Genomic DNA, 12500 nt, shown 5'->3' on the forward strand with positions numbered 1-12500 from the left:
TCTCTGAATGAATCAAGGGAAATCATATTTTCGCTGGTGTGTCTGGCCAAAGTCTTGGGCTACTTCCCAGCACAGTAACTAGAGGTATATGATATTGCATTACACTGCTATTATATCATAGCTTAACAGTTTCTCCAATAACAATACTTTTGTTACTGTTATGCTCTTTGAAACGCTCTGTTATTGCTAATGAAAGTGAAAGTAGCTGGTGTAAGTAGCTATTGGAATCAAAACAAAGGAAATGTTGGGATTATGAATGTGGCGTGGGAATTATTTCATGTTTACTCAGTAGTGTTTCCAATGCCACACACACAAACACACAAAAAAAGCTAATCAAAGTATTCAGTATTCCCTTAAGTATCACAGCTACATGTATGGCCCCGATGTTGTACAGTTAGGCAGTGAATGAAAATGCTGTTTTGTGGTGGAAGCAAATGACTCATTCCTCTCTCGTTTTATGACACTATGCACCTTGGGGGGAAGAAATCAGAGAGTGAAAGAGTTCTCGGGTTGTATACAAACAGAACACTGGTTGTCGCCTTGGCAACATCAGCTTAGGCCCCCAGGATGTCCAGAACTCCCAGGCTCCCATGGGGCAGGGCGGGGGAGTTTATTTTCCCCAGAATACACTGTGAATACAGACTGAAGGCACACCATGAAATTCAGGTTTAGCCTCTATCAAGTCATTATCATTCAAAAAGGGAAGTAAAGGGGGTCTAACTGATAGCTGCAACCAAAGAGGACACTGTTGAAAGACTCCTAACTAGACACAGTATCAGAATGATATAAAAGATGTGTTTAACTAACAGAAAGCTCTGACATTTACATGGAAAGGTTTGCGGAAATAATGTACACACACAAACAAACCAACACATCATGAAAACAAACAGTGCTCTAAACCAGAATCAGAATCACACAAAAACGACATTTCCATTCAAAAGTGTGTCAGAAAAGTATACAGGTACTACATGCTGTCTTGAATTCCTACTATAGTGATGTATTAAAACAAATTAGATTACCCTATAATGAATACAGTCCTATGTGTCCCTGCTGACAAACCAGTGACAGAGACAGAACAGGACAAGCCATGTTGATTGAATCATGTTCCTCCAGTACATGGTGTGTTTGTTTGTTCAAGTAGAGTCAGTAACTGTTGCTGTACTCAACTCAGGGCAAGCGCCCTGACATACATCCCCTCTGATAAACTGTTCAAACACGACTGGCCGGCAAAACAGTTTATTTGATTTGACTGCAACTGGGCCGTTCTACCAAAGAGAAGGGTCAACCTGGCGTTTTTCTACTTAGATAAACAACCCGTTGAGACACACAAACTGCAAAAATGGGACATCTCAGACAACTAGAGCCATTTATGATGACTAGATCAATTTAAAGTGTGCAGACCGTATACTGACGTTGCGCTAAACAGAGTAGCTAAATCACTCTTTCAAGAGTAGAAACATACAACAGCTGACTATCCTCCTAAATTTCGTTGTTTGGTACCTGTACTGTAGCAATGACAATAAAGACCATTCATTCATATCTTGGTTATATTAGCAGTATGCCAAAGTCATAAAGGTAAGGAGGATGGTTTTCTTAGAATAAATCAATCAAATCTATCAACTTAGAAGATTAGGCAGTAAGTGATTATGTAAGTGTTGCTCATGCACCATCACACTAATTAAGAGAAGTTGAAGGGGTCCATGTCTCACGAGAAGCCCGGTGACTCCTTAGTTTGTCCTTCCCAGACAGGAGGACAGCTTTATTCAACATTTGAACATTTACAACTTGCTGTTGTGTCAATGCATTAGTACAGCACAGCTGTCCACAGCTATTTCTCCTGTTTAATTTAACTGATTCTCAGGTACAGCCATATAACACTGTATCACAGCCAACATCAGGGTTTGTCAGGACCCTTTTCTGAAGTGTCAAAACACACTCACACATCTCCCTGTCCCTGCCATTAACCAACAACACACAATATTAACACAAAAATATGAAATATCTAACAGTATCACATGCACTAAATATATCACTTTAGATAGGTTCTGTCTGGTTAAATCAGTGAAGTTCCCTCTCATGTCTTTCTCCCAGTCCTGTTGCTCTCCTGCGGTGTATCAGAATAGAGCCTGATTGGCTCTGGGTCTTACCTGACTTCACCATCACATCCCTGGGCCTTCCAGACTGACCAGGGGGGTAGAGGCTATGGGTCACCCTCTGGGCCATCTCTCTGTTTCTCTGTGTGTGTGTGTGTGTGTGTGTGTGTGTGTGTGTATCCTGGTGTGTGTATGTATGTTTGTGTGTGTGTGTGTGTGTGTGCGTGTATCCTGGTGTGTGTATGTGTGTGTGTGTGTGTGTGTGTGTGTGTGTGTATCCTGGTGTGTGTATGTATGTGTGTGTGTGTGTGTGTGCGTGTGCGTGTTGTGTCTCTGGGAGCCTACATGTCTGTCTGTAGAGGGCCGGTCAGAGGCAGGGCTGCTGCAGAAGTCCTTTAAAACATGAACATGAACATGCCTCCTTGCCCAGGCTAGAGTAAACAGTCACATGACCTACCCCTGGGCATTCCACTGCCCCGCCCTCCCCCTCCCCGCCCCCTCTCCCCTCCCTCCTTCTCTCTGTCACCTCCTCCTCCTCCAACTCTGCCTCTCCCTCCTTCCCTCATTCACTCCCTCCCTCCCTCCCTCCCTCCCACTCTGCCTCTCTCACTCTCCATCTAATGTTTTTGCTTGCTCTCTTTCCTGCTCTCCCCCCCGCCCGCCCTCTCTATAACCTGCGCCTCTCTCTCTCTCTCTCTGTCCTCTCACTCTCTCACACTCTCACGCTTTTCTCTTTCACACGCTCTCTCTCTCGCCTACCTCTCATTTCAACTCCCTTCTTCTCTCTCTCACACTCTCTCTTTTCTTACCCATATCTCCACCCCCCCCCCCCCCCTTCTCTGCCCTCCTTCTCTCACCCTCTCTCTCTGATCCGCAGTGGGCTCTAGCTGCTAGGATTATCAGGGGCTTAGCTTCCTGGCCTAATGCTCATATTAACCAGAAGTCATCCAAGTGTTGACTAGCTCTCATACTCAGTAGTTTCTAGTACCGTAGCCAGGCACAGAGAGTAGACTAATTTTCACAGAGAATAGACAATTTCATCCACTTCATGCTCGACCAATGTCTCTACTTCAAAGGGACGTGAAATACGTGAACTAACTAGACAGAGACCAAGAACTCACAGCTTGTTTGCATTACTCCCTTCTGGACAGCGGTACATCAGGGCCACCAGGACAAAAACATCACAACACTTGAACAGTTTCTTCCCCAAAGCCACAGCCCTCCTCAATAACTCCTGATCATTGCACCTTGCACTTCACATGTTCTTGCACTTAGTTGTACGGTATATTTATTCATAATATTCACTCATATTGGTACTGTATATTTTGTCTTGAGTTTTGTTGTATTGTCCTCTTGCTGTTGTATGTACTGTAGCTTGTTCAGCATGGTAGAATACCAAGTCATGTTCCTAGTGCACTGCACATGGCCAATACAGTTGAATTGAATTGAACTAGGGATAGCACCAAAAAAAGTTGTTGCTCATCATACTGTATCTCCCTACCATTACAGTTTGAGAAAGGGTTATAGCTATAGCAAATACCACACAGCGTGAGCTTAGAATGATAAGGTTCTATCTCCGTTTAGGGCAGTTCAGAGATATTGAGCGTCAAAGTTTTTAACATTCCATTATATTCTGTGAGATGGAACCTTTGTATTTTTATGAATTACTAACTCAAAAATGTCAACATTTTAAAAATAACACCACACAGGCATTAATAAACACCTAATGGGTCAGATTATGTACATGACAAAAATGGAGATAGAACCGTATAATTCTAACGTCACGACAGTACCAAAGTGCTCACACAACAACCATTAGTTACCCTGTTGAACGCAGTGACATAATTGTATTGTCGTAGTTCCAGTCACTTAGAATGTTTGTTTGTTTAATGGATGTAGGCGTGTAGGTGATGAACTGCAGAAATGTCATGCAAAGATAAGGCCCATGTTTGAATGTATCCTTTGTCTTCCGTTTGAGTGGTGTCACTGTATCTGTAGTAAACATTGCGCTGTAGTGTAAACATCGTGCCGACTCGAGGTTAAAAAAAACCTCAGGACTCAGCCAAACGCCTAATGAAAACATTAAAAACTTGCTGATCTCAATGTTGACCATATTTCCAAACCTGGCAGGACATTTCATATAAAGTCTCGGTCCAACACCACAAAATCCATCCAGCACATGGACACAGGCAGGAAATCATCTCTTAAAATGTTCTCTGTCAACATGCATTAGGCCCTTTAAATGATGACTTTTTTCAGCCGTGAGTGGTCATTTGACCCTTGTGAGTAAAAAAAAGTGTTATATCTTTTCGCTCGATAACATTTCAGGACCCTCCTTTCATGACTTTTCCTAGATATGTGCGTTCTACCACCCCAGTATCCTTACATTTTCAAAATCACATCAGGATAAGCTAATATAAAGCTATTTTGCTGTTTTTCTGTGTAGGAAGCAGGCTAAAGTACACTGTAACTGGATCAGCTGACAGTAAAACCATGCCAAGTGTGTGGAGGTAGTTCCACCGTGCCCACGGGGTCACAGTGAGTGGGGAGGAGGGAACAAGGCTCTACGCCTGTGTGGACACAGAGAGGGTAGTGATAAGGCAAGATTGTAATTCAGAGGTGCTTTGGCACTTCAGTAGCTGCATCCGAGGTATGTTGTTGCTGTGAGATGATGGCAACCTGATACGGCAGCAAGACCTACCTGTGCCGTTCACATGCTTCACTTTTCTCACACACTTCTGTTGCTGCTGCTGCTGCTGGTGGTTGATGTTGTACTCCTTCTGTAGAAGGAGAGAGGGAGGGAGTGAGTGGGAGAGGAAGAGAGGAGGGAAGGAGAGAGAGAGAGAAAGAGAGTGATGGAGGGGGCGAAGGGTTAGAGAGAGAAAGAACGAAGGGTGGAGAGATGAGAGAGTGAGGGAGGGGGGGAGATGAAGAGAGAGAGAGAGAGAAAGAGAGAGATGAGTTTAGACAGAAACATCAGACGCTGGTTCTTCCCATTGGTCATATCCGCCCATCATGGCATCATCCTAACGTGGTTAGAGTCTCCTCATTGATTTTAAATTGACATTACCGGTGCAGGGGCCATAAACAGATGAAGGCAACGGACCTCCCTGTGACAGCAGACATTAAACACTTTGGCTTTGGTGTCCCTTGTCCCCCTTGTCCCCCTCTCCCGTTCTCCTCTCTTCCTCCGTTCCTCTTCCTCCCTCTATCCCTCCTTTCCTCCTCCTTATCCTTCTTTTTCCTTCTCCTGTTCTCCCCCCCCCATCTCTTCCATTCTTCTTCCCCCTTCATCCCTCTCCTCCTCCCTCCTTCTCTCACTATCCTTCCATCCCCTCTCCTAACATCCCTCCTCCTCCCCCCTACCCTCTCTCTCTCCCTGGCTGCCCCCCTGAGATCCCCCCATCTTCCTCCCCCTTCATCCCTCTCCTCTTCCTCTTCTTCCTCCCCCTTCACTATCCTTCCATCCCCTCTCCCAACATCCCTCCTCCTCCCTACCCTCTCTCTCTGCTCTCCCCCCCATCTCCTCCATTCTTCTTCCCCCTTCATCCCTCTCCTCCTCCCTCCTTCTCTCACTATCATTCCATCCCCTCTCCTAACATCCCTCCTCTTCCCCCCTACCCTCTCTCTCTCCCTGGCTGCCCCCCTGAGATCCCCCCATCTTCCTCCCCCTTCATCCCTCTCCTCCTCTTCACTATCCTTCCATCCCCTCTCCCAACATCCCTCCTCCTCCCCCCTCCATCCCTCCCTCTCTCTCCCCCTGGCTGCCCTCCCCTGAGGTCTGTCCCTCCATACTGAGGTCTTGCAGGCGCAGTCTCCTTCACAGGGACGAGCTCCATTCAAAGGAGGGCCTTTTGGTCACCCCCTCGGCTGTGTGAAAGGATATTGTGTTGCCGTCCCTCGGTTGCTAGGAGAGGCCTGCCCAGGCTTGGGGTGGTGACAAGGCTCTTACTGTCTAGAGTCCCCCCCCCCCCCTCCACCACCCACCCACCACCTCCATGACATTACTTTGAGTGGGGTGCGGGAGTGGGAGAGGGAGGGGGAGACAAGGGAGATTGTTTGTGAGGCGAGGGGATATTTTGCTGATGTTACTTCATTGGTTGCTTGGGTGTGTGTGTGTGTGTGTGTGTGTGTGTGTGCGTGTGTGTGTGTGTGTGTGTGTGTGTGTGTGTGTGAGGAAAGGGACCTAGGGAAGGGAAGGGAGGGTTGGGGAGGGTGGTCTTCTAATGAATGATCTACTTTACTCCTAAATTTGCCTCTGGAACCGTGTTGGGACAGGGTGTTCCTCATGTACTCCCAAGTCCCCAATATGAATTATACATATTGGGGACTGACAACACCGAGGCTCTCCTCAGGAAAGGGCAGAGCAGACTGTTTTTCCTGAGAAGGCTGAGGTCTTTCGGTGTCTGCAACAAGCTGCTGCAAATGTTTTATCAGTCGGTGGTTGCCAGCGTTCTGTTCTTCGCCGTGGCCTGCTGGGGTGGAAACATCTGTGCCAGGGATGCTGCGAAGCTAAACAAACTGGTGAAGAAGGCCAGCTCTGTGGTGGGGACCGGGCTGGACAGCCTAGAGGTGGTGGCAGAACAGAGGATGGGGAAAAAACTGGCGGCCATGCTGGCCAATCCCTCCCACCCGATGTACTGCGAGCTGGCGGGGATGAGGAGCAAGTTCAGCCACAGATTTGTTCTCCCCCGTCAAAGTACAAAAAGATTTGGACAGTCCTTTGTTCCAGCTGCACTCCGACTCTACAACCAGGCCCTGCAGGGTGGGGGAGACCTGGAGCTGGAACTGTTGGAACTTTTTACTTATTGAGCCTGCACTGTTTTATGTATTTTATTGAATGTTTTTCTGTTTTCTGTATTGAATGTTTTCTGCCCTAACTGAGCTGTTTGACAACAAAATTTCCCCATTGGGGACAATAAAGGTTTTCAATCAATTTTTCAATCAATCATGACCTCATATGGAAAATATATGTCTGTTGATCATCATGTACCATGTCACAAGCCTGTAGTCACAATAATTACTGATGGCTCGAGCCCGATTGTCAAGTTTAGGTGTTAGCATTGTTGCTGTTTTTTTTTTGAGTTAGGGTTAGCTACTCTATGTTTAAAGGGACACTTTTTGTAATACCTAATTCTCATGATCTTCAGCACCCTACCAGTGTCTACATAAGTGAAGACAGTGATTTTCTACGTTCTGTAGTCAAAAAGACAGTGACATCGTAGGGGGTAATCTCTCCTTTCTTCTTACCTTTTGACTACAGAATGTAGAACATGCTAGTTTACACACATAATAATATACACTGGTATGGTGCTCGAGATAATCGTGACGTTAGAATTATAAGGTTCTATCTCCATTTTTGGTCAAAATTGAGTTTTTTACGTAATCTGATCCATTAGGTGTTTATTAATGCCTGTGTGGTGTTATTTTTAAAATGTTGACATTTTTTAGTTAGTAATTAATAAAATACAAAGGTTCCATCTCACAAAACATAACGGAATGTCAAAACGTTGACGCTCAATATCTCTGAACTGCCCTAAACGGAGATAGAAACTTATAATTCTAAGCTCACGAAATGACTACAAACAAAATAATGAAGTGTCTCTTTAAGCTTTCCAAATAGCTTTGCCTTGCTTTGATACCGAGTGGAGCCTCTCTAAGCGGTATTATGATTACCAGGGACTCACTATGAGGGTATAAGAGGCAAAGCCTCTGCTAATAACAATGAAGTCAAGTTTTAAATCAGCTTAGCAGGGAACAAAAGTCTGTCCATATTTACAGTCACACATAATGCACATACACATAAGCATCTAGGAGCTTTGAATTAAGCTCTGAATGTGTGTGTGTATTCTCATCATCCTAACTTTCCCATCAATCCTGATTTTGTTGTAATTTGTCACCTTTGTTTAATAATAATAATAATAATAACTTTTTATTTGTATAGCGCTTTTCCTGCAAACTTTGCAGCTCAAAGTGCTCCAATCATTATATAATCATAATTTAATTATTTAGTCATTAAAAGGCAATATTAAAAAGATGGGTTTTTAGTCTTGACTTGAACATATGTGCTGAGGTTGCATCCGTAATGTAAACTGGCAGTGAGACACAATCTGGGTGCATACAATTAGAATGTAGTCTCGCCAAATCTCTTCTTTTGTACATGTGGTACACAGAGAAAACCAGCGTCAGAAGACCTGAGAGATCTATTGGGCTGATATGCTAGCAGAAGACCTGAGAGCTCTATTGGGCTGATCTGCTAGCAGAAGACCTGAGAGCTCTATTGGGCTGATATGCTAGCAGAAGACCTGAGAGCTCTATTGGGCTGATAGGCTAGCAAAAGATCTTTCAGATATTCTGGTGCTGTGCCAGTGAGAGCTTTATAAACAAGCAGAAGGATCTTGACATTTTATCCAGCTTAGTCTCATTGAGGTAAACATTACATTATGTTCAACAGTTTTAATAGGTTCACATCTTGCCTCTTTAAATGTACAATCAAATCGGTTGATTGTCCACGGTTACCAGTCTGGAAAAACTAGACCTTACAGTACCTCTGATGGCTGGCTGACCATGATCAGAATGTCCCTATTGTCCTATCAAGCTAAACCAATCATCTGCCTTTTGGCCCCCTGATATCTCATTACAACCCCTGGGTCATCTGACCTCTCCAATCAGAGCGCTGTTTGATTTCGCTCATGTCTTATTAAAACTACGCTGAGAAAGAAAGTGCCTCTGTGCCCCCCCGACGCTGCCACGGCAACAGGGCACCTCATCATATAATAAGTGTCAAGGTGTGTTTTCTTTTTTTTTTCTCCTGAAAATTGATTTGGATCCTGCTGGTCTGGTGATCCGATGCTCTGGTTTCAGACCTCGGGACTCTCAGGTTACATAGCGGGCGTAAGTGGCTAAAGACAGACAGGCTGTCAAAGGGAGAGCAGGGTTATTGTCACTGTCTGGCGATGGAAAGAACATACTGTATGATGGTCTGACTTATATAGTCGCCTTATTCCAAAGTGCTTTACAACAGTCTCTTATTCACCCATTCACACACACATTCACACACCAATGGCGGCAAGCTACCATGCCAGGCGCCGGCCCGCTCATTGGGAGCAATTTGGGGTTCAGTGTCTTGCTCAAGGACACTTCGACATGTGGCCAGCCGGGGCTCGAACCGCCGATCTGCCAACCTTGCGATCATTAGATGGCGGCTCTACCTCCTGCGCCACAGCCGCCCCAGTTTCTAGCTGTAAATGCCTTGCTTATCCACAAGACTGCAACCATAGCCCTTACCCTAATCTTTAACTGGGACCCCATGTCCTCCTGCGCCACAATGATTCACAGATAGGTCATGTTCTTGGCTCATTAGGTCAGATAGCAACCACTCTTGTGTCCATTCTAGTATATCCATACATAGATATTCAGTATAACAGCACGACCTCGAGTGTGATATATTGCTTTTATACAACAGTTCTACAGCGCCATTTATTAGTTAACAGTAATAAATGACGACAGATTACGATTTGTTAGTTTATTTAATCATTTATTTTGGCTCCGTCAACAAAGGATAGTTCCGCAACTGGACTGTTGCCTAGTAACCTGAACACAAACATCTGCAGGCTAGCTACTTTGTATTAACGGTCATTTTGGAGTGATACATAATAGTTAAAAGTCCCAGTGCTGTTATGCTGTATATCAGCACTCATGGAATGCCTCTTGTCCAATCAAATTACTTGGTCGGAACTAACTGTTGTATAATCTAGTACATCCATACAGTGAATGGATGTCGAGTACCAGAGAAGGCTTGGTAATCTATGCAGGCACAGGAGAGATAACATCATTGTGCAAAGTCATGCTAATGTTTGCATTGTGCCCTTTGAACACTGGCAAGTGTTTGTTACTCAATATTGGTAAGACGCTGTATCAACATTAGTAATTTTAACCTTGAATAGAAATATGAATAGACTGCTCCTCAACTCGCTGTGCTTACACAATCTGTTCTTGTTGCACATAGCTTGCCTTGCTTTGAGGTATGTAACGTACATCATACACTGTGTTCCTAACTTGAGGGAGTTGGTTTTTTTCTATCTTCCCTCTGAGTCAGAGACACCATGCTGGTCACTAACCCTTCAACTGCGGCTGTGGCGCAGGAGGTAGAGTCTCTGTCTAATGACCCTAACCCTAACCCTACAAGGTTGGCAGATCAGCGGTTCGAGCCCCGGCTGTCACATCTCAAAGTGTCCTTGGGCAAGACACTGAACCCCAAAATTGCTCCCAGTGAGCGGGCCAACGCCTTGCATGGCAGCTTGCCACCATTGGTGTGTGAATGTGTGTGTGAATGGGTGAATGAGAGGCTGTTGTAAAGTGCTTTGGAGCAGCTTTGGAGCAGCAAAAAAGGCGCTATATAAGTGCAGTCCATTTACCATTCACCATTTTTCATTAGTGTACGACAACATGCCATTTAGCACTGATCAGTGGTCAGTGTGGCTGTTTACTTCCTCATGGTTGGAGTTAGGATTTGGGGTTGCTGAGGCTGATCCCAGACCTGCGTTTAGGGGATATGTCCACCCTCAAACCTGTTCACCTCTTCTGGTCTCTTTAAACCCACCAAGACAGACCCTACATGACAGATGATTACAGCTAAACAGGCATGCTCCTCTCCCCCGGAGAAAGGAAAACTCATGTACCAAGGCAGGACACAAGATTGTACAAACTGTCTGGAAGACACACACACACACACACACACACACACATGCACAGATGCTCACAGGCATGGCTCGCACACGTGCCTCATGCACACACACACACACACACACACACACACACACACACACACACACACACACACACACATTCACACGTGCTGTACACATCACACACTCTCTCTTTTTCTCACTCTCTGGCTGTCTCTTGTATAATAATTGTGATTCTTTCCCCTACCTATTTATCCAGTGTGCAGTGTTGTTAAAGCAATCTCCTCACATACAAAGCCCTCCATAGCCTGGCCCCCCCTTACCTGACTGACCTCCTTCTCCCCCACCGCCCTACCCGTACCCTCCGATCCTCATCCACTGTTCTCCTCACTGTCCCACCCTCAAAACATTGGGAGACCGTGCCTTTTAACAAGCTGCACCCCGCCTCTCATGTACAGAAATACCATCAAGTTAGCACTGAGAATCTGTACTTTAACCAGTTTTTTACTTAAAAAAAAGAAAGAAGAAAGACAAAAAAGTAGAGCCAAAATAAGAAGAAATGCTTCACTGTCCCATTACTTATCCAGGGCACTGCTTATCTTTTGTATAAATAATGTTTATTCTATGAAATTCTGTCTTCAGTATAAGCACATTACCTATATCTACAATGATCTGTAATGATGACAGTTGTCTTTTAACAACTATTGTAGTCTACTACAGTAAAACATTTGAAGAATTCTGATGATGATTTTAGTGTAAATGTCCATTAAAGCTCCTTATTAGATTTCTCAATCAATACATGTGGTTCTCTTATACATCTCAACATCACAACAGTAAGAATGGTTACTGGTTTCGACTCCAGAGTGTGTAGTTTGAATGATCAGGCAGTGAAGTGTGTTGATTCTGCCATCTAGAGGAGGGACCTGTAACTACGCCCTGCTGAAATAATACACAATATAATAGATGTCAGCAGAGTGTGGCAGAGTAAACCTTCAGATTAAGAGCTAGTCTGTGACACAGAAACTCCCTCTTCACCGAGGACTACTAAAATAATCAAAAGCTGCTGGAACTGTTCCGTTAAAGGCCATGCACTGTCACACTAAGGTCAGAATCAGGACCCGGTGCAAGTGGATGAGTTTGCAACATTGTTGCATAAATTATTTCTCTGATTTGCTCATATATATTGGGACTCATATTTATAGAACTGTCCTTGGTCATGAGGTCACTATTCTTGGGAACCAATCATATTACACAAATCTGTGGTTACACAAGTTATGGGCCCTGTCCATAGTCAGAATTATTCACTGCGCCACAGATCTTGGCCCATCCCTTCCAGGAAGGAAATGGGCCTTCCTTGAGTGCTGCTAGATTCACCAAACTGTAGAGAGACTTACATTTCTCAGTATACAATGATATACAACTATAACACATGCCTTAGTGACAGTATAAGGTTAGAGAAGCTTTAAATATGTGTTTCTGTCTGTATAAACATGTTCTGTGATATCAAGCTCACTCCCACAACGGTTACTATAGTTATCCACATATCAGGTGAAGGTTTCCTTGTTTTATCACTGCGTAACAAAGAACAAACATGGTCTGTAAATATTTGGATATACTTCTGTGTCAAGTAGGCTGATAATGTCTGTGTAAGCAGTGTCTATAAGTGTGTCTGTTCCACAGTAAGCCTGGTTGTGTTACATTTAGAATACGGATAGGCTTG

At 44.5% G+C, this 12500-nt stretch overlaps 1 protein-coding gene and 1 long non-coding RNA gene across 2 annotated transcripts in view; both read right to left on the reverse strand.

Moving 5' to 3' along the window:
- Positions 1-12500, reverse strand: part of LOC308170779 — a 370737-nt gene that overhangs the window by 173444 nt on the left and 184793 nt on the right. The gene's annotated exons all lie outside the window — the stretch shown is intronic.
- Positions 1-12500, reverse strand: part of LOC308170857 (actin-associated protein FAM107A) — a gene marked incomplete at its 5' end in the record, with an annotated part of 37248 nt that overhangs the window by 12930 nt on the left and 11818 nt on the right. The window contains 1 exon segment of the mRNA XM_080545714.1: positions 4795-4873. Coding sequence (XP_080401840.1) covers positions 4795-4873 — 79 coding nt within the window.

Source organism: Nansenia antarctica (assembly GCF_963989245.1).
Source record: "Nansenia antarctica genome assembly, chromosome: 15".
NCBI classification, from domain to species: Eukaryota; Metazoa; Chordata; class Actinopteri; order Argentiniformes; family Microstomatidae; genus Nansenia; species Nansenia antarctica.